The sequence below is a fragment of the Amia ocellicauda genome, chromosome 12, assembly GCF_036373705.1.
Source record: "Amia ocellicauda isolate fAmiCal2 chromosome 12, fAmiCal2.hap1, whole genome shotgun sequence".
Lineage (NCBI taxonomy): Eukaryota > Metazoa > Chordata > Actinopteri > Amiiformes > Amiidae > Amia > Amia ocellicauda.
This window is the reverse complement of record NC_089861.1, coordinates 18,721,845-18,742,250: the sequence shown is the minus strand read 5'-3', so window position 1 is coordinate 18,742,250 and position 20,406 is coordinate 18,721,845. Positions and strand designations below refer to the sequence as shown.

At 40.9% G+C, this 20,406-nt stretch overlaps 1 protein-coding gene across 1 annotated transcript in view; it reads left to right on the top strand.

Moving 5' to 3' along the window:
- Positions 1 to 20,096, top strand: part of LOC136764477 (pneumococcal serine-rich repeat protein) — a 33,900-nt gene extending 13,804 nt beyond the window's left edge. The window contains exons 6-28 of the mRNA XM_066718596.1: positions 3,129 to 3,186; positions 3,286 to 3,434; positions 3,602 to 3,723; positions 3,978 to 4,042; positions 4,265 to 4,404; positions 7,543 to 7,600; positions 7,700 to 7,848; positions 8,016 to 8,137; positions 8,392 to 8,456; positions 8,675 to 8,814; positions 11,956 to 12,013; positions 12,113 to 12,261; positions 12,429 to 12,550; positions 12,805 to 12,869; positions 13,068 to 13,207; positions 13,609 to 13,690; positions 13,842 to 14,002; positions 14,475 to 14,599; positions 15,246 to 15,307; positions 16,305 to 16,405; positions 17,366 to 17,538; positions 18,320 to 18,426; positions 18,555 to 20,096. Coding sequence (XP_066574693.1) covers positions 3,129 to 3,186; positions 3,286 to 3,434; positions 3,602 to 3,723; positions 3,978 to 4,042; positions 4,265 to 4,404; positions 7,543 to 7,600; positions 7,700 to 7,848; positions 8,016 to 8,137; positions 8,392 to 8,456; positions 8,675 to 8,814; positions 11,956 to 12,013; positions 12,113 to 12,261; positions 12,429 to 12,550; positions 12,805 to 12,869; positions 13,068 to 13,207; positions 13,609 to 13,690; positions 13,842 to 14,002; positions 14,475 to 14,599; positions 15,246 to 15,307; positions 16,305 to 16,405; positions 17,366 to 17,538; positions 18,320 to 18,415 — 2,402 coding nt within the window. The 3' untranslated portion in view covers positions 18,416 to 18,426; positions 18,555 to 20,096. The remainder of the gene's footprint in view (positions 1 to 3,128; positions 3,187 to 3,285; positions 3,435 to 3,601; positions 3,724 to 3,977; positions 4,043 to 4,264; positions 4,405 to 7,542; positions 7,601 to 7,699; positions 7,849 to 8,015; positions 8,138 to 8,391; positions 8,457 to 8,674; positions 8,815 to 11,955; positions 12,014 to 12,112; positions 12,262 to 12,428; positions 12,551 to 12,804; positions 12,870 to 13,067; positions 13,208 to 13,608; positions 13,691 to 13,841; positions 14,003 to 14,474; positions 14,600 to 15,245; positions 15,308 to 16,304; positions 16,406 to 17,365; positions 17,539 to 18,319; positions 18,427 to 18,554) is intronic.
- The last annotated feature ends 310 nt before the right edge of the window (positions 20,097 to 20,406 follow it).

Genomic DNA, 20,406 nt, shown 5'->3' with positions numbered 1-20,406 from the left:
GCTATTTCTGCTGCTTATCACCGCGGTCAGCAGGGCCGGGCACACTCATAGTGCAGACAATTCAGTGCTTGCATGATCAGATGTCTTTCTTCTGGTTGCATTCAAACAGCATAGAGGTGACCTTAACTCTCATATCCTCAATCTCTAACTAACTAAACAAGCTCTGACAATGGGAGATGTTCCACTAAGGAAAGAAAACCAAGGGAAACTGCTAGTAGTATGTCCTGAAGTGTTTGTACCTCAATGCCAGGAGTATAACGAACAAGACGTTAGACCTAGAAGCCACAGTGGTGGCGGGTGACTATAATGTTGTAGGAGTGATGGAAACATGGCTTACAGAAAATGATGGGGATGAATACAAGTTGAAAGGAGACAGACAGTTTTAGGAGAGACAGGCAAAATCGAAGAGGTGGTGGTGTAGCATTATATGTCAGAAATGACATTGAGGCAGAAGAACTCAAATTAGATCGCAGTAACGAAACGGAATCTTTGTGGGTTAAACTTTTGAATAAAAGATCTGGAGGATTAGCAGTAGGAGTGTGTTACAGACCACCCAACTCAGATATTCAGAAAGATGTTGCATTGTACAGTGTAATCAGGACTGCATGTAGCAAGGATGTGGCTGTTATCATGGGGGATTTCAATTTCCCAAACATAGACTGGGAAAGCCCAGTTGGGACTACAGAAGCAGAAATAGAAATGGTTGAGATGGTATATGACTGCTTACTAAATCAATTTGTCAGGAAACCATCCAGAGAGAGTGCATGCATTGACTTGATTTTTTCAAATGACCAAGATAGAGTCAGAGGGACACTAGTTAGAGAACCAATGGCAAACTGTGATCACAATATGTTTAGCTTTGAGGCATTCTTTCACAAAACAAGGATCAAGTCTAAAACAATGGTCTACAATTTTAGAAAAGTAAACCTTAAAGGTATGAGGTGGCACTTAGAAGAGGTAGACTGGAGCACACTGGATACAGAGTCAGTTGAAAATTAAGTTTTTTTTTTTTTTTTTTTTTTTTAATATACTACTTGAGGCTCAGGAGATATTTGTACCAAAACTTAGCAAATTGAGGACCAAAAAACATTGGCCAAAATGGTTTAATAGAGGTATGCAAAAAAATATCAAGAGAAAGAAAATGTTGTATAGAGCATACAGAAGGGATAGAGGCGACACCAAATACAAAGAATATGTTGAGCTGCAAAGAGATCTTAAGAAAGAGATCAGGAAAGCAAAGAGGGAAATAGAAAGAAACATAGCTCTTGGAGCTAAAACTGATGCAAAGAGCTTTTTTCAATATTACAACAGCAAGAGGTCAATAAAGGAGGAAGTGAATCAGCTAAAGGGAAAAAATTGAAGTATATTGGAAAACGAACAAGATGTGGCAAATGTTCTTAATGAGTATTTCACATAGGTGTTCACGAAAGAAAAAACAGATTACATGACACAGGCTAACAACCAGTCCAGTCAAACCCTAAGAGAGGTCAGGATAAATGAGGAGGAGGTACTAAAGGGACTAGCAGAAGTAAAAACAAACCAATCACCTGGGCCAGATGGTATATTTCCAACAGTACTTAAAGAAATGAGGAACGTTATTTATAGACCATTAACTCAAATATTCCAAAAGACACTTAGAACAGGGGATGTGCCAACTGACTGGAAGACATCAAATGTCATAGCAATCCACAAGAAAGGGGACAAAACTGAGGCAGGAAATTAAAAGACCAATCAGTCTCACCTGCATTACTTGTAAAATGATGGAAAAAATGATTAGACAGAAAATAGAGGAGCATCTTAAAGAAAACCACATTCTTGGAGAAAGTCAGCATGGGTTTAGATGAGGCAGGTCATGTCTCACTCATTTATTGGAGTTTTTTTAACATGCAACTGCAGCTGTAGATCATGTGAAAGCATATGATATGCTATACTTAGATTTCCAAAAAGCTTTTGATATGGTTCCACACCAAAGACTGATCCTCAAATTGGAAGCTGTAGGCATTCAGGGTAATGTAAGTAGATGGGTTAGGAACGGGTTGATGAATCGGAAACAGAGGGTGTCAATTAGAGGAGTTGCTTCTAACTGGAGTTAGGTTGTTAGTGGAGTTCCACAGGGATCAGTACTAGGGCCTTTGCCGTTTCTAATCTATATTCATAATTTGGACACTGGGATAGATAGCAAACTTGTCAAACTTGCAGATGATACTAAAACAGGTGGCTCAGCAGATACAATCTCGGCAGCACAGGTTATTCAAAGGGAGTTAGATAATATTCAGGTGTGGTCTGACACCTGGCAGATGAAATTCAATGTGGACAAGTGCAAGGTATTACATGCAGGTAACAAAAATGTCCACTATAATTACACTACGGGAGGAATAGAACTAGATGATGTAACGCATGAGAAAGACCTTGGAGTCTATGTGGACTCCTCACTTTCTCCATCCAAAACAATGTGGGAAGGCAATAAAAATGGCAAACACAAAATTAGGGTATATTGTCCAAGGTGTAGAATTTAAAACAAGGGAAGTAATGTTAAGACTGGACAATGCACTAGTTAGACCTCATCTGGAAGACTGTGTACAGTTCTGGGCTCCACATTTCAAGAAAGATATCGCTGCTCTAGAGGCAGTTCAGAGGAGAGCAACCAGACTTATTCCAGGTCTGAAGGTTATGTCCTACTCGGAGAGACTGAGGGAACTGAACCTTTTCACCCTGGAACAGAGGAGACTACATGGGGACTTGATTCAAGTCTTCAAAATCATGAAAGGCATTGACCACATCAAACCAGAGCAGCTGTTCCAGATTAGCAGGGACACATGGACCCGGGGACACAAATGGAAATTGGGCTTCAGGGCATTCAAGGCGGAAAACAGCAGACGGTTCTTCACACAGAGAGTTGTCACAATCTGGAACATACTCCCCAGCGATGTGGTTGAAGCTGAAAATTTGGGAACATTTAAGAACAAACTGTATAGGATCCTTGGATCACTTCGTTATTAATGGACACCAAAAGAGCACGATGGGTCGAATGGCCTCCTCTCGTTTGTAAACTTTCTTATGTTCTTATGATCTCATGTTCTTAAACCACGAAGGTCATTGACTTCCCTGTTCTTGCTTTTTAACTGCAGGTCTGCCAGATACAACAACCACACCCCCAACTACAGTCCCCACAACTTCAGCTACCAAGTAAGTTAAAGCTCCCCAATTACAAGTGATAAAAGAAAAGACTCTCCATTCCAGTGTATTGATGTCTCTCTGTGTGTCACCTCCTCGTCACAATTGTAGGCCGATCATCGCTGTCCTGAGACTGGAATTCAACGGCCTGAGCTCTGCTGCCAGTGAGACCCAGATTCTCCAAGCCTTCGCTGATTTCCTGGCTCCTTATGATTCCTTGGGAATCTACCCCATCAAAGTCAGCAAAATCACTTCTGACAGTAAGTTCACCTGAAAATCAGAAGATCATTGTCATCAAACAAATCTCACTTGTACCACATAACACGTAACTTCTGTCTCTTGATAATATGGTCCACCTCCAAGAGCCAAACCGTTAATGAAGATCTGAAAGATTCAGTGTTCAATGCTGTGCTTAATTCCCTTACAGAACCAAGTGGTAACACAATTGCCATCACTGTGGACTTTCTCATCAACAACCTGAAACTTCCGCAAGGCTCCGATTTGACCAACCAGACTTACGGCCAGATCCAAGACCCCATCAACGCCCTGGTGAGACTCCGAACTGAAGAACACAGTCTGAAACTAAACGTACTGACGGGCTGACTCAGTTTAGAGACAAGAGGAGGATTTAGAGATATCAAATCCTCCAGGGGAAGGACCGTGCATTTTCATTCATTTAAGTAAGGATCACGTTTCTAAGGCCATGACTGAAGCACTCAAGACCTCTGGGTTGACAGAGATGATGAAATTATTTCAGAGATCAGATTAATCTCTGACATCAATTTGTCTCAATGTCCTTCCAGTTCCAAGATATGCTTTCCAAGCACCTGGGTAAAAAGAAGACTGAATTCCCCGCTGCCCAATTCAGGTATGGCAATTCATATTACCTTCATCTCTAATCAACCAACTCTAAGCACAGAATTGAAATTGGAGTATTGTTTTAAGTTAATGCCAAGATATTGGGGAATTTCTGTACAGATTAATTGACTCTGCATCTACCTCTCTATCTCTCTGTCTGTCTGTCTGTCTGTCTGTCTGTCTGTCTGTCTGTCTGCCCTCCTCACTCTACCTTCCCTCCTTGTTTCTGCAGCCGTGACAATGACAAGATCCATGCTAAAGTTGTGTATAAGTTCAAGAAAGATGACATCGAGATCCCCAGTAATTTACTGTCCGATGTCCTGAACATCACAGGACCAGTCCAGGACATCACAGCCACTCTGAGCATCAACGGTCAGTTCAAGGGCTATTTCTGCTGCTTATCACCGCGGTCAGCAGGGCCGGGCACACTCATAGTGCAGACAATTCAGTGCTTGCATGATCAGATGTCTTTCTTCTGGTTGCATTCAAACAGCATAGAGGTGACCTTAACTCTCATATCCTCAATCTCTAACTAACTAAACAAGCTCTGACAATGGGAGATGTTCCACTAAGGAAAGAAAACCAAGGGAAACTGCTAGTAGTATGTCCTGAAGTGTTTGTACCTCAATGCCAGGAGTATAACGAACAAGACGTTAGACCTAGAAGCCACAGTGGTGGCGGGTGACTATAATGTTGTAGGAGTGATGGAAACATGGCTTACAGAAAATGATGGGGATGAATACAAGTTGAAAGGAGACAGACAGTTTTAGGAGAGACAGGCAAAATCGAAGAGGTGGTGGTGTAGCATTATATGTCAGAAATGACATTGAGGCAGAAGAACTCAAATTAGATCGCAGTAACGAAACGGAATCTTTGTGGGTTAAACTTTTGAATAAAAGATCTGGAGGATTAGCAGTAGGAGTGTGTTACAGACCACCCAACTCAGATATTCAGAAAGATGTTGCATTGTACAGTGTAATCAGGACTGCATGTAGCAAGGATGTGGCTGTTATCATGGGGGATTTCAATTTCCCAAACATAGACTGGGAAAGCCCAGTTGGGACTACAGAAGCAGAAATAGAAATGGTTGAGATGGTATATGACTGCTTACTAAATCAATTTGTCAGGAAACCATCCAGAGAGAGTGCATGCATTGACTTGATTTTTTCAAATGACCAAGATAGAGTCAGAGGGACACTAGTTAGAGAACCAATGGCAAACTGTGATCACAATATGTTTAGCTTTGAGGCATTCTTTCACAAAACAAGGATCAAGTCTAAAACAATGGTCTACAATTTTAGAAAAGTAAACCTTAAAGGTATGAGGTGGCACTTAGAAGAGGTAGACTGGAGCACACTGGATACAGAGTCAGTTGAAAATTGAGTTTTTTTTTTTTTTTTTTTTTTAATATACTACTTGAGGCTCAGGAGATATTTGTACCAAAACTTAGCAAATTGAGGACCAAAAAACATTGGCCAAAATGGTTTAATAGAGGTATGCAAAAAAATATCAAGAGAAAGAAAATGTTGTATAGAGCATACAGAAGGGATAGAGGCGACACCAAATACAAAGAATATGTTGAGCTGCAAAGAGATCTTAAGAAAGAGATCAGGAAAGCAAAGAGGGAAATAGAAAGAAACATAGCTCTTGGAGCTAAAACTGATGCAAAGAGCTTTTTTCAATATTACAACAGCAAGAGGTCAATAAAGGAGGAAGTGAATCAGCTAAAGGGAAAAAATTGAAGTATATTGGAAAACGAACAAGATGTGGCAAATGTTCTTAATGAGTATTTCACATAGGTGTTCACGAAAGAAAAAACAGATTACATGACACAGGCTAACAACCAGTCCAGTCAAACCCTAAGAGAGGTCAGGATAAATGAGGAGGAGGTACTAAAGGGACTAGCAGAAGTAAAAACAAACCAATCACCTGGGCCAGATGGTATATTTCCAACAGTACTTAAAGAAATGAGGAACGTTATTTATAGACCATTAACTCAAATATTCCAAAAGACACTTAGAACAGGGGATGTGCCAACTGACTGGAAGACATCAAATGTCATAGCAATCCACAAGAAAGGGGACAAAACTGAGGCAGGAAATTAAAAGACCAATCAGTCTCACCTGCATTACTTGTAAAATGATGGAAAAAATGATTAGACAGAAAATAGAGGAGCATCTTAAAGAAAACCACATTCTTGGAGAAAGTCAGCATGGGTTTAGATGAGGCAGGTCATGTCTCACTCATTTATTGGAGTTTTTTTAACATGCAACTGCAGCTGTAGATCATGTGAAAGCATATGATATGCTATACTTAGATTTCCAAAAAGCTTTTGATATGGTTCCACACCAAAGACTGATCCTCAAATTGGAAGCTGTAGGCATTCAGGGTAATGTAAGTAGATGGGTTAGGAACTGGTTGATGAATCGGAAACAGAGGGTGTCAATTAGAGGAGTTGCTTCTAACTGGAGTTAGGTTGTTAGTGGAGTTCCACAGGGATCAGTACTAGGGCCTTTGCCGTTTCTAATCTATATTCATAATTTGGACACTGGGATAGATAGCAAACTTGTCAAACTTGCAGATGATACTAAAACAGGTGGCTCAGCAGATACAATCTCGGCAGCACAGGTTATTCAAAGGGAGTTAGATAATATTCAGGTGTGGTCTGACACCTGGCAGATGAAATTCAATGTGGACAAGTGCAAGGTATTACATGCAGGTAACAAAAATGTCCACTATAATTACACTACGGGAGGAATAGAACTAGATGATGTAACGCATGAGAAAGACCTTGGAGTCTATGTGGACTCCTCACTTTCTCCATCCAAAACAATGTGGGAAGGCAATAAAAATGGCAAACACAAAATTAGGGTATATTGTCCAAGGTGTAGAATTTAAAACAAGGGAAGTAATGTTAAGACTGGACAATGCACTAGTTAGACCTCATCTGGAAGACTGTGTACAGTTCTGGGCTCCACATTTCAAGAAAGATATCGCTGCTCTAGAGGCAGTTCAGAGGAGAGCAACCAGACTTATTCCAGGTCTGAAGGTTATGTCCTACTCGGAGAGACTGAGGGAACTGAACCTTTTCACCCTGGAACAGAGGAGACTACATGGGGACTTGATTCAAGTCTTCAAAATCATGAAAGGCATTGACCACATCAAACCAGAGCAGCTGTTCCAGATTAGCAGGGACACATGGACCCGGGGACACAAATGGAAATTGGGCTTCAGGGCATTCAAGGCGGAAAACAGCAGACGGTTCTTCACACAGAGAGTTGTCACAATCTGGAACATACTCCCCAGCGATGTGGTTGAAGCTGAAAATTTGGGAACATTTAAGAACAGACTGTATAGGATCCTTGGATCACTTCGTTATTAATGGACACCAAAAGAGCACGATGGGTCGAATGGCCTCCTCTCGTTTGTAAACTTTCTTATGTTCTTATGATCTCATGTTCTTAAACCACGAAGGTCATTGACTTCCCTGTTCTTGCTTTTTAACTGCAGGTCTGCCAGATACAACAACCACACCCCCAACTACAGTCCCCACAACTTCAGCTACCAAGTAAGTTAAAGCTCCCCAATTACAAGTGATAAAAGAAAAGACTCTCCATTCCAGTGTATTGATGTCTCTCTGTGTGTCACCTCCTCGTCACAATTGTAGGCCGATCATCGCTGTCCTGAGACTGGAATTCAACGGCCTGAGCTCTGCTGCCAGTGAGACCCAGATTCTCCAAGCCTTCGCTGATTTCCTGGCTCCTTATGATTCCTTGGGAATCTACCCCATCAAAGTCAGCAAAATCACTTCTGACAGTAAGTTCACCTGAAAATCAGAAGATCATTGTCATCAAACAAATCTCACTTGTACCACATAACACGTAACTTCTGTCTCTTGATAATATGGTCCACCTCCAAGAGCCAAACCGTTAATGAAGATCTGAAAGATTCAGTGTTCAATGCTGTGCTTAATTCCCTTACAGAACCAAGTGGTAACACAATTGCCATCACTGTGGACTTTCTCATCAACAACCTGAAACTTCCGCAAGGCTCCGATTTGACCAACCAGACTTACGGCCAGATCCAAGACCCCATCAACGCCCTGGTGAGACTCCGAACTGAAGAACACAGTCTGAAACTAAACGTACTGACGGGCTGACTCAGTTTAGAGACAAGAGGAGGATTTAGAGATATCAAATCCTCCAGGGGAAGGACCGTGCATTTTCATTCATTTAAGTAAGGATCACGTTTCTAAGGCCATGACTGAAGCACTCAAGACCTCTGGGTTGACAGAGATGATGAAATTATTTCAGAGATCAGATTAATCTCTGACATCATTTTGTCTCAATGTCCTTCCAGTTCCAAGATATGCTTTCCAAGCACCTGGGTAAAAAGAAGACTGAATTCCCCGCTGCCCAATTCAGGTATGGCAATTCATATTACCTTCATCTCTAATCAACCAACTCTAAGCACAGAATTGAAATTGGAGTATTGTTTTAAGTTAATGCCAAGATATTGGGGAATTTCTGTACAGATTAATTGACTCTGCATCTACCTCTCTATCTCTCTGTCTGTCTGTCTGTCTGTCTGTCTGTCTGTCTGTCTGTCCTCCTCACTCTACCTTCCCTCCTTGTTTCTGCAGCCGTGACAATGACAAGATCCATGCTAAAGTTGTGTATAAGTTCAAGAAAGATGACATCGAGATCCCCAGTAATTTACTGTCCGATGTCCTGAACATCACAGGACCAGTCCAGGACATCACAGCCACTCTGAGCATCAACGGTCAGTTCAAGGGCTATTTCTGCTGCTTATCACCGCGGTCAGCAGGGCCGGGCACACTCATAGTGCAGACAATTCAGTGCTTGCATGATCAGATGTCTTTCTTCTGGTTGCATTCAAACAGCATAGAGGTGACCTTAACTCTCATATCCTCAATCTCTAACTAACTAAACAAGCTCTGACAATGGGAGATGTTCCACTAAGGAAAGAAAACCAAGGGAAACTGCTAGTAGTATGTCCTGAAGTGTTTGTACCTCAATGCCAGGAGTATAACGAACAAGACGTTAGACCTAGAAGCCACAGTGGTGGCGGGTGACTATAATGTTGTAGGAGTGATGGAAACATGGCTTACAGAAAATGATGGGGATGAATACAAGTTGAAAGGAGACAGACAGTTTTAGGAGAGACAGGCAAAATCGAAGAGGTGGTGGTGTAGCATTATATGTCAGAAATGACATTGAGGCAGAAGAACTCAAATTAGATCGCAGTAACGAAACGGAATCTTTGTGGGTTAAACTTTTGAATAAAAGATCTGGAGGATTAGCAGTAGGAGTGTGTTACAGACCACCCAACTCAGATATTCAGAAAGATGTTGCATTGTACAGTGTAATCAGGACTGCATGTAGCAAGGATGTGGCTGTTATCATGGGGGATTTCAATTTCCCAAACACAGACTGGGAAAGCCCAGTTGGGACTACAGAAGCAGAAATAGAAATGGTTGAGATGGTATATGACTGCTTACTAGATCAATTTGTCAGGAAACCAACCAGGGAGAGTGTATGTATTGACTTGATATTTTCAAATGACCAAGATAGAGTCAGAGGGACACTAGTTAGAGAACCAATGGCAAACTGTGATCACAATATGGATAGCTTTGAGGCATTCTTTCACAAAACAAGGATCAAGTCTAAAACAATGGTCTACAATTTTAGAAAAGTAAACCTTAAAGGTATGAGGTGGCACTTAGAAGAGGTAGACTGGAGCACACTGGATACAGAGTCAGTTGAAAATTGAGTTTTTTTTTTTTTTTTTTTTTTTTTTTATATACTACTTGAGGCTCAGGAGATATTTGTACCAAAACTTAGCAAATTGAGGACCAAAAAACATTGGCCAAAATGGTTTAATAGAGGTATGCAAAAAAATATCAAGAGAAAGAAAATGTTGTATAGAGCATACAAAAGAGATAGAGGCGACACCAAATACAAAGAATATGTTGAGCTGCAAAGAGATCTTAAGAAAGAGATCAGGAAAGCAAAGAGGGAAATAGAAAGAAACATAGCTCTTGGAGCTAAAACTGATGCAAAGAGCTTTTTTCAATATTACAACAGCAAGAGGTCAATAAAGGAGGAAGTGAATCAGCTAAAGGGAAAAAATTGAAGTATATTGGAAAACGAACAAGATGTGGCAAATGTTCTTAATGAGTATTTCACATAGGTGTTCACGAAAGAAAAACAGATTACATGACACAGGCTAACAACCAGTCCAGTCAAACCCTAAGAGAGGTCAGGATAAATGAGGAGGAGGTACTAAAGGGACTAGCAGAAGTAAAAACAAACCAATCACCTGGGCCAGATGGTATATTTCCAACAGTACTTAAAGAAATGAGGAACGTTATTTATAGACCATTAACTCAAATATTCCAAAAGACACTTAGAACAGGGGATGTGCCTACTGACTGGAAGACAGCAAATGTCATAGCAATCCACAAGAAAGGGGACAAAACTGAGGCAGGAAATTAAAAGACCAATCAGTCTCACCTGCATTACTTGTAAAATGATGGAAAACATGATTAGACAGAAAATAGAGGAGCATCTTAATGAAAACCACATTCTTGGAGAAAGTCAGCATGGGTTTAGATGAGGCAGGTCATGTCTCACTCATTTATTGGAGTTTTTTTAACATGCAACTGCAGCTGTAGATCATGTGAAAGCATATGATATGCTATACTTAGATTTCCAAAAAGCTTTTGAATTGGTTCCACACCAAAGACTGATCCTCAAATTGGAAGCTGTAGGCATTCAGGGTAATGTAAGTAGATGGGTTAGGAACTGGTTGATGAATCGGAAACAGAGGGTGTCAATTAGAGGAGTTGCTTCTAACTGGAGTTAGGTTGTTAGTGGAGTTCCACAGGGATCAGTACTAGGGCCTTTGCCGTTTCTAATCTATATTCATAATTTGGACACTGGGATAGATAGCAAACTTGTCAAACTTGCAGATGATACTAAAACAGGTGGCTCAGCAGATACAATCTCGGCAGCACAGGTTATTCAAAGGGAGTTAGATAATATTCAGGTGTGGTCTGACACCTGGCAGATGAAATTCAATGTGGACAAGTGCAAGGTATTACATGCAGGTAACAAAAATGTCCACTATAATTACACTACGGGAGGAATAGAACTAGATGATGTAACGCATGAGAAAGACCTTGGAGTCTATGTGGACTCCTCACTTTCTCCATCCAAAACAATGTGGGAAGGCAATAAAAATGGCAAACACAAAATTAGGGTATATTGTCCAAGGTGTAGAATTTAAAACAAGGGAAGTAATGTTAAGACTGGACAATGCACTAGTTAGACCTCATCTGGAAGACTGTGTACAGTTCTGGGCTCCACATTTCAAGAAAGATATCGCTGCTCTAGAGGCAGTTCAGAGGAGAGCAACCAGACTTATTCCAGGTCTGAAGGTTATGTCCTACTCGGAGAGACTGAGGGAACTGAACCTTTTCACCCTGGAACAGAGGAGACTACATGGGGACTTGATTCAAGTCTTCAAAATCATGAAAGGCATTGACCACATCAAACCAGAGCAGCTGTTCCAGATTAGCAGGGACACATGGACCCGGGGACACAAATGGAAATTGGGCTTCAGGGCATTCAAGGCGGAAAACAGCAGACGGTTCTTCACACAGAGAGTTGTCACAATCTGGAACATACTCCCCAGCGATGTGGTTGAAGCTGAAAATTTGGGAACATTTAAGAACAGACTGTATAGGATCCTTGGATCACTTCGTTATTAATGGACACCAAAAGAGCACGATGGGTCGAATGGCCTCCTCTCGTTTGTAAACTTTCTTATGTTCTTATGATCTCATGTTCTTAAACCACGAAGGTCATTGACTTCCCTGTTCTTGCTTTTTAACTGCAGGTCTGCCAGATACAACAACCACACCCCCAACTACAGTCCCCACAACTTCAGCTACCAAGTAAGTTAAAGCTCCCCAATTACAAGTGATAAAAGAAAAGACTCTCCATTCCAGTGTATTGATGTCTCTCTGTGTGTCACCTCCTCGTCACAATTGTAGGCCGATCATCGCTGTCCTGAGACTGGAATTCAACGGCCTGAGCTCTGCTGCCAGTGAGACCCAGATTCTCCAAGCCTTCGCTGATTTCCTGGCTCCTTATGATTCCTTGGGAATCTACCCCATCAAAGTCAGCAAAATCACTTCTGACAGTAAGTTCACCTGAAAATCAGAAGATCATTGTCATCAAACAAATCTCACTTGTACCACATAACACGTAACTTCTGTCTCTTGATAATATGGTCCACCTCCAAGAGCCAAACCGTTAATGAAGATCTGAAAGATTCAGTGTTCAATGCTGTGCTTAATTCCCTTACAGAACCAAGTGGTAACACAATTGCCATCACTGTGGACTTTCTCATCAACAACCTGAAACTTCCGCAAGGCTCCGATTTGACCAACCAGACTTACGGCCAGATCCAAGACCCCATCAACGCCCTGGTGAGACTCCGAACTGAAGAACACAGTCTGAAACTAAACGTACTGACGGGCTGACTCAGTTTAGAGACAAGAGGAGGATTTAGAGATATCAAATCCTCCAGGGGAAGGACCGTGCATTTTCATTCATTTAAGTAAGGATCACGTTTCTAAGGCCATGACTGAAGCACTCAAGACCTCTGGGTTGACAGAGATGATGAAATTATTTCAGAGATCAGATTAATCTCTGACATCAATTTGTCTCAATGTCCTTCCAGTTCCAAGATATGCTTTCCAAGCACCTGGGTAAAAAGAAGACTGAATTCCCCGCTGCCCAATTCAGGTATGGCAATTCATATTACCTTCATCTCTAATCAACCAACTCTAAGCACAGAATTGAAATTAGAGTATTGTTTTAAGTTAATGCCAAGATATTGGGGAATTTCTGTACAGATTAATTGACTCTGCATCTACCTCTCTATCTCTCTGTCTGTCTGTCTGTCTGTCCTCCTCACTCTACCTTCCCTCCTTGTTTCTGCAGCCGTGACAATGACAAGATCCATGCTAAAGTTGTGTATAAGTTCAAGAAAGATGACATCGAGATCCCCAGTAATTTACTGTCCGATGTCCTGAACATCACAGGACCAGTCCAGGACATCACAGCCACTCTGAGCATCAACGGTCAGTTCAAGGGCTATTTCTGCTGCTTATCACCGCGGTCAGCAGGGCCGGGCACACTCATAGTGCAGACAATTAAGTGTTTGCATAATCCGATATCTTTTTTCTCTATAACACCAGAGAAAGTTCTATACAACAGTTTTTTTTTTTTAATGTATTGTAATAGTTCCACTTTAAGGTCAAGATTATTCAATTCGTGTAGTATCACACTTTTATAGCATGAGCAGACCTGATCTAAAATGTCATCCAATTCTAACCAAATGCAGTGGCCATCATAAAAATACTCAAAAGTCATTGTCATGTTTTTTACTTATTTCTCCTTAAAACCTTGTAAAACAATATTGACTGAATTTAATTTTTCTGTTTATTGATTTACATTCATGTTACACTGTCTTGGAATACAGGCCAGTCAGATACAAGCATTTCAGCTCTAACTACAGTTGCCAGTACAACTACAGTTGCCACAACAACCACTTCAACTTTGAGGTAAACTGAAAGTTCCGGGGGCACATTTCAGTTCAATATGATTTTTCATATTTGTTTGATAATGACCTGGAATTGTACTAAATTGTTGATTCCTCTCTCTCTCTCCCTCTCCCTCTCCCAACCCTTACCCTCTCTCCCTCTCTCTCTCCAGGAGGACTGGGAAAGCACTTCTGTCCATACGACTGGAGTTCCACACAACCAAGAAGGCGCCCAGTGAGCAGGAGGTGTTGAAATTGGCCGACGAGTTATTCCTGACCCGGTTCAAGTCCATGAGGGGCTACACTGTGACCATCGAGAACATCACCTATGATAGTGTGTACCGTGTCCTGTCACCACTGCAGCACTTGCCCCCCCCACCGCACTGAAAGAGCTTCAGCAATTATTAATTAACTTTCACTATAAAAGTCTATCAGCCATGAAGTATTACACTGTAGAAAAATATTAGTAATGATTTTTACCATCACTCTCTAAAAGCCTTTAAGCAATAGTTCTTACACTTTTAAAGTCTATTAGTAATGAATCTTACCTTAACTTTAAAAATCTTTTAGCCATGACATACATTAGCAAAATATCCTTCATATCTTCCATCTCTCTTCTACCTCCAACTCTCCCCATCTCCTGTCCCTTTCCCTATCTCCTCCATCATTCTCTCCTGTATCTCTTTCTCACACTTTCTTCTTCTCCTCCACCTCTCCATTTCCTTCACTCTTCACCTTTTTCCATTTCTTAGATGTCTCACTGTACCCTCCATCTCTCTCTCACTCTTCACCTCCCTCTCCCTCAGAAACGTCCAACACAGACTTTGCCATCGTTATGCTCTTCCACATGACGAACCTGCCCATCTCCACAATGACGTTGCAGTTCACCAACGAGACATATGCCGAGATTGAGGGGGCTGTCAACAATCTGGTGAGGCTCTGGCCACTGTTCTTAGCCAGGATATCCCATTCTCTAATTGGATGATTATCACTTTGACTTTGTGATAAAACAGATGGGGATTGGCCCGTGTGTGTGTGCATGTGCATAACTGAGTGTGTGTGTGTGTGTGTATGTGTATGTGTGAAAGAGAAAAAGTGAGAGAAAGAGAGAGAATGAGAATGAGAGAAAGTGAAAGAGGAGGATGAATGACATTTGAGCAGCCAAGTTTTCAGCCTCTATTACTGCTCCCACTCCTCCCATATGGAACAAACATCATTTATTCAAACAGGGTACATACGAGAGATCCTTCTATTGTGAATTGTCTGTATGTATGTATGTATGTATGTATATCTGGAGAGTCTTTTAAGCTGCATTATTATCTAATTGGTGGATAATATAAGGCTGATTTCTACAATATATTTTCAACATAAAATACATACATTTTAATATATAACACAGATATAGTCTTGTCTGTATGGTAATGAGATGATGTTGATGAATAATTTTATTAACTTTATGTAGTGCCTTTCAAAGTAGTTATCTAAAGTGCTTTACAACAACAAAGTGGCACCAATAGTTTAACCACTGGTGTCTGATGTTGGTTTGTTTGTTCATTGGTTCGTTTTCTGTTCTCCAGCTCCAGGACATGCTCCTGGACCCCACCGCAGCTCCATTCAAATTCCCCCCAACTACGTTCATGTGAGTCCTCATCTCAGACAGTCTGTCTTGTCTCCCCTCCATCTCTCGCTCTCAATTCATTTCAAGCAAGCTTTATTGACATGACCTGCTTCTCCCTTTGGTGTTTGCCAAACAATGAATAGTACACAGGTGATACATATTATTATTATTATTATTATTAATAATAATGAAACATTAAAAAAAAAAAATGAATATCATCAATACATCATAATTAGTAATAAGTAAATAATAATTAGGCACATACTAAAATAATAAACCCGCAATTAATATGATTAAGTAATTTTGTAAATGTGAAACATCCACATCATTATCCCTTCTCTTTCTGTCTCTCTCCTAACTGCATTCATGAGTCAATGTCTTGCCTCTGTCTCAACTGCTGTAACGTCCTCAGGGACTCGGGGAATAGATCCAATTGCAGGCTCTCAAAACATAGGACAGTAAGGCAAACAATCTGAAAGGGAAGACCAGAGAGAATAAACAGGAACAGTCCAGGGTCAGGCGATCGGCCAAACAGGCTATTCAGGGAGATCCAAGAGGGGTAGTCGAAACAGGAGTCAAAACACAGGTACATAATCAAGGAAAACGGCTCAGAAATAATTCAGGAGAGAATGCAAGACTTCACAAAGATACTGTGAAATGGAGGGGTTAATGTACTGTGTAGAAGGGAAAACTGAGACTGGGTAAAAGGGTGATTGACCAATGGGAAGAGGAGAAGGTGAAACAGGTGCACATGGGTGGAAGGAATGTTAAGTGACTGAGTGATCTGGATACTAGGAATGAGAGACACTGGGTTTAATATTCGGGAGAGGGAGACCTCTGGTGGTGAACTGTAGGATCAAGTGAAACCGTGACACGCTCTATCTTCTCTCTCTTTTCTCTCTATCTCTTTCTGTTTGTCTGTCTGTTGTCCTTTCTGCTTGCACAACCCAAACTGACTCTCCACCCCCCCACCCCCCCTACCTCTCTCCTCACCATCTCCTACTCTCTCTCTCCACAGCAACGTGAGTAATGAGATCTACGCTAATGTTGTGTACCAATTCAAAGAGAATGACATCTCTGCCCCAAGCCCCTTCTTGACCGGGATCTTGACAGTCAGTGGTGAGTTTCTCTCTGATTGACGATGCCAGTACTGTGCACAATATAATAGAGCAGCTCCATGCATACAATATTTCCCAGGTTCATTTCTGTGTGTTGTGCATGTTGGCTGTGGTGGGTGTGTTTGTGTGTGTGTCTGCTAACAGAAGGTCTGAATTAAACTATTTAGACATCAAATAGACAGAAAATAGAGGAGCATCTTAATGAAAACCATATTCTTGGAGATAGTCAACATGGGTTTAGACGAGACAGATCATGTCTTACTAATTGATTAGATTTTTTCTTTAGCATGCAACTGCAGCTGTACATCATGTGAAAGCATACGATATGATATACTTAGATTATCAGAAAGCTTTTGACAAGGTTCCGCACCAGAGATTGATCCTAAAATTGGTTCAGTTCAGAGGCGAGCAACCATTCCAGGTTTAAAGGGAATGTCCTACTTGGAGAAACTGAAGGAACTGAACCTTTTCACCCTGGAACAGAGAAGACTACATGGGGACTTGATTCAAGTCTTCAAAATCATGAATGGCATCGACTACATCAAACCAGAGGAGCTTTTCCAGATCAGTAGAGACACACAGACTTGGGGACACAAATGAAAATTGGGTTTCAAGGCATTCAAGACAGAAAACAGGAGACACTTCTTCACACAGAGAGTTGTCACAGTCTAGAACAAACTCCTCAGCGATGTGGTTGAAGCTGACAATTTTGGAACATTCACAAATATACTGGATAGGATCCTTGGATCACTTAGTTATTAATGGACACCAAATGAGCATGATGGGTCGAATGGCCTCCTCTCGTTTGTAAAATTTCTTATGTTCATATGTTCTTATTTAAATAGTGGAGCTGCAGTGTAGTGACAGTGTATTTATACTGATATATTGAGTGTAGTTACAGTCTGGTTACAATGTGAAGTTACAGTGCTATGTCGTCCCCCCCCCCCCCACACACACACAGGTATTCTGCCTCCTGCCACCACCCCAACTCTTGTTGAAGCCCCTCTTCCAGTCCAGCTGCCCAACACCACAGCCACCCCTGGCAGCAGAGGGGACTTCCCTGCCTGGGCCCTGGCCATCATCATCCCCTGTGGCATTGCCCTGCTCCTGCTGCCCCTGTGGATCCTGCTCTGTGTGAGTGTCCATAGCGCCGTGTGTATGAGGCTCTATAGCGCAGTGTGTGAGGCTCTATAGCAGTGGTGCTCACGTTCCTGGAGAGCCCCTATCCAGTAAGTTTTGTCAGTCACCATGAATCGCTAATTTCAACAGACTGGGACCACATGGAAGTTATTGATCAATTAAGCAATTAACTTGTTCTATTAAAGGAATTCTGGTCATTGAGGTCTGAAAAGGGTAGTTAATTTTCTTTATACCAAATCTCTACATAATTTCATTTCACAAATCACCTGTTTAATTGAGCACATTGAAAGGGTTTCAGGTGTTAAGAAATTGATAATTAAAGGTTACCTATAAAAGCTTTTGGATTGGGGACCTTGAGGATTGGGTTTGGGCAGCACTGCTCTATAGTGTAGTGTGTGTGATTCTCTATAGCACAGTATATGTGTCTCTCTGTATAGAGCTATATGTGAGTCTATAGCACAGTGTGAGCTGTGTGAGCACATTCTCTCTCTCTCTCTCTCTCTCTCTCTCTCTCTCTCTCCCCATCTCTGCATTTAAGTGCTATCTAATGCTCTTTAACTACTATTATGTAGTATCTGTCTATCTACCTGTCCATCTCCTTCCCGACCCCCCACCCCGCAATTACAGTCTTGTTTCAGTGAGCATTGTCTCTCTCTCTCTCAAATACAAATTCATATTCAGAGGTGCTTTTTTGGCTTAACAATTGTAAGCAGTATTGACAAAGCAGTTTAGATATTGAGACATATTGGGAGCAGTCTCTCTCTCTCTATTACAGTGTCTGTTGTGTGGCTGGTGCGCAGGACTGAGAAGGAGATGGAGAAGGAGGCAATCCTATCAAGTGCAATACGCCACCAGAAATGGCCTGTTCTAACTTCAGACCGGGTATGACCATTGACATAAGCAGGACAGTGGGACATGGATTCCAGTGTTATACAGCGGTGCACACAGTACAATTAGCTGTTTTTCTGTAAACTGCACCTATGTTTCAAGCCATCTTTCTTTCTTCAAAGGTCGAGAGAAAACAGTCAAGATTCCAGCGGATTGAACTGATGGGGGTGAACAGATGTAGAACTACAGCTACTGCTACAGATACATTACAACTACAGCTTCTGCTACAGATACAACTATAGCTACTGCTAAGGATACATTACAACTATAGATATGTTACACCTACAGCTACTTCTACATATACATTACAGCTACTGCTTTTGATATGTTACAACTACAGCTACTGCCATGGATACGTTACAGCTACAGCTACTGTTATGGATACGTTACAACTACAGCTATGTTATGGATATGTAACAACTACAGCTACTTCTATGGACACGTTACAGCTACTGCTACAGATATGTTAGAACTACAGATACATTACAACTGCAGCTACTGCTACGGATACGTAACAAATACAACTACTGCTACTGAAACGTTACTACTGCAGCAACATCACTACAGTTACTACTACTACCTATCTACTGTTATTACTACAGCTGCCAATACATTACAACTTCTGCAACAGACAACATTTACAACTACACCTACAGCTACCCTACTATAAACTATAACTGCAGCTGCACTTGCAACTACATTAAAACTACAGACACTAATGCACTATGGTAACACATTTTACTATCACAGACATTGACCTACATTATACTGATTGTACTGAACTAATTGGAAATGGAGCTAGAGAGTGAGTCCCAATTTGTAATCATTGACAGATTTTAAATTTCTGTCTGTCTTTCAAAATTGTAACAACAACGCAAGGGCAAGGCAAAGACTTCGTGATATCATGCCAATTGCAATTTAAACAAAAAATAAATTCCCATGTCAGGAAACAGCAGTTCCAGATGCAGGGTAAATGCATGCATCAGTGTATTAGAATCCACTAAAGCCAAAGCAGACAGACAGTGGCACTGTCTTATAGTACTTACTATCACCTGTCCTAAAAATCTGACTGTTTCAAGCACTTTATAGTGGGCCACCAAAGAATATATTGTTATTACTGCAAATTATATTAAGATTTACCAACCATCTCTGTGCAGCTGGACAGTGCAGGGAATTATTAATTGTCACATTATTATTATTATTATTATTATTATTATTATTATTATTATTATTATTATTATTACTATTATTATTATTTACTGTTATGTATTTATTTAATCAACTTGCTCACTGTCCACTCATATGATTCTCTATGTTGTTGACACTAACTAAACAGTGTGGAAACTCATTCTAGTACTGTATGGTTACCATTGTATTCTATTGCACTGATTTGTGTTCTGTTGTTCTTCTGAATTAGATTCCATTATTTTGTATTATTGTTTTCTATGTATTATTGTTTTATATTATGTTGTGCCCGTCTCAATTATGTTCCATTATTACAGTGTTCTGTTGGATTCTATCCAATTGCATTGCATTGTATGGTCTACTCTGTTATATTGAGGTGGGATTGGGGTTAAAATATGGTACTTTATTTTTCTACTTTCTAAATCAAATGCACTATACATTTATTCTATGTAATTTAAATAAAATAGAACTAATATATATATTCAATTTCTCATTAATGCAATTATCTAATCAACCAATCACATGGCAGTTGCTTCAATGCATTTAGGGGTGTGGTCCTGGTCAAGACAATCTCCTGAACTCCAAACTGAATGTCTGAATGGGAAAGAAAGGTGATTTAAGCAATTTTGAGCGTGGCATGGTTGTTGGTGCCAGACGGGCCGGTCTGAGTATTTCACAATCTGCTCAGTTACTGGGATTTTCGCGCACAGCCATTTCTAGGGTTTACAAAGAATGGTGTGAAAAGGGAAAAACATCCAGTATGCGGCAGTCCTGTGGGCGAAAATGCCT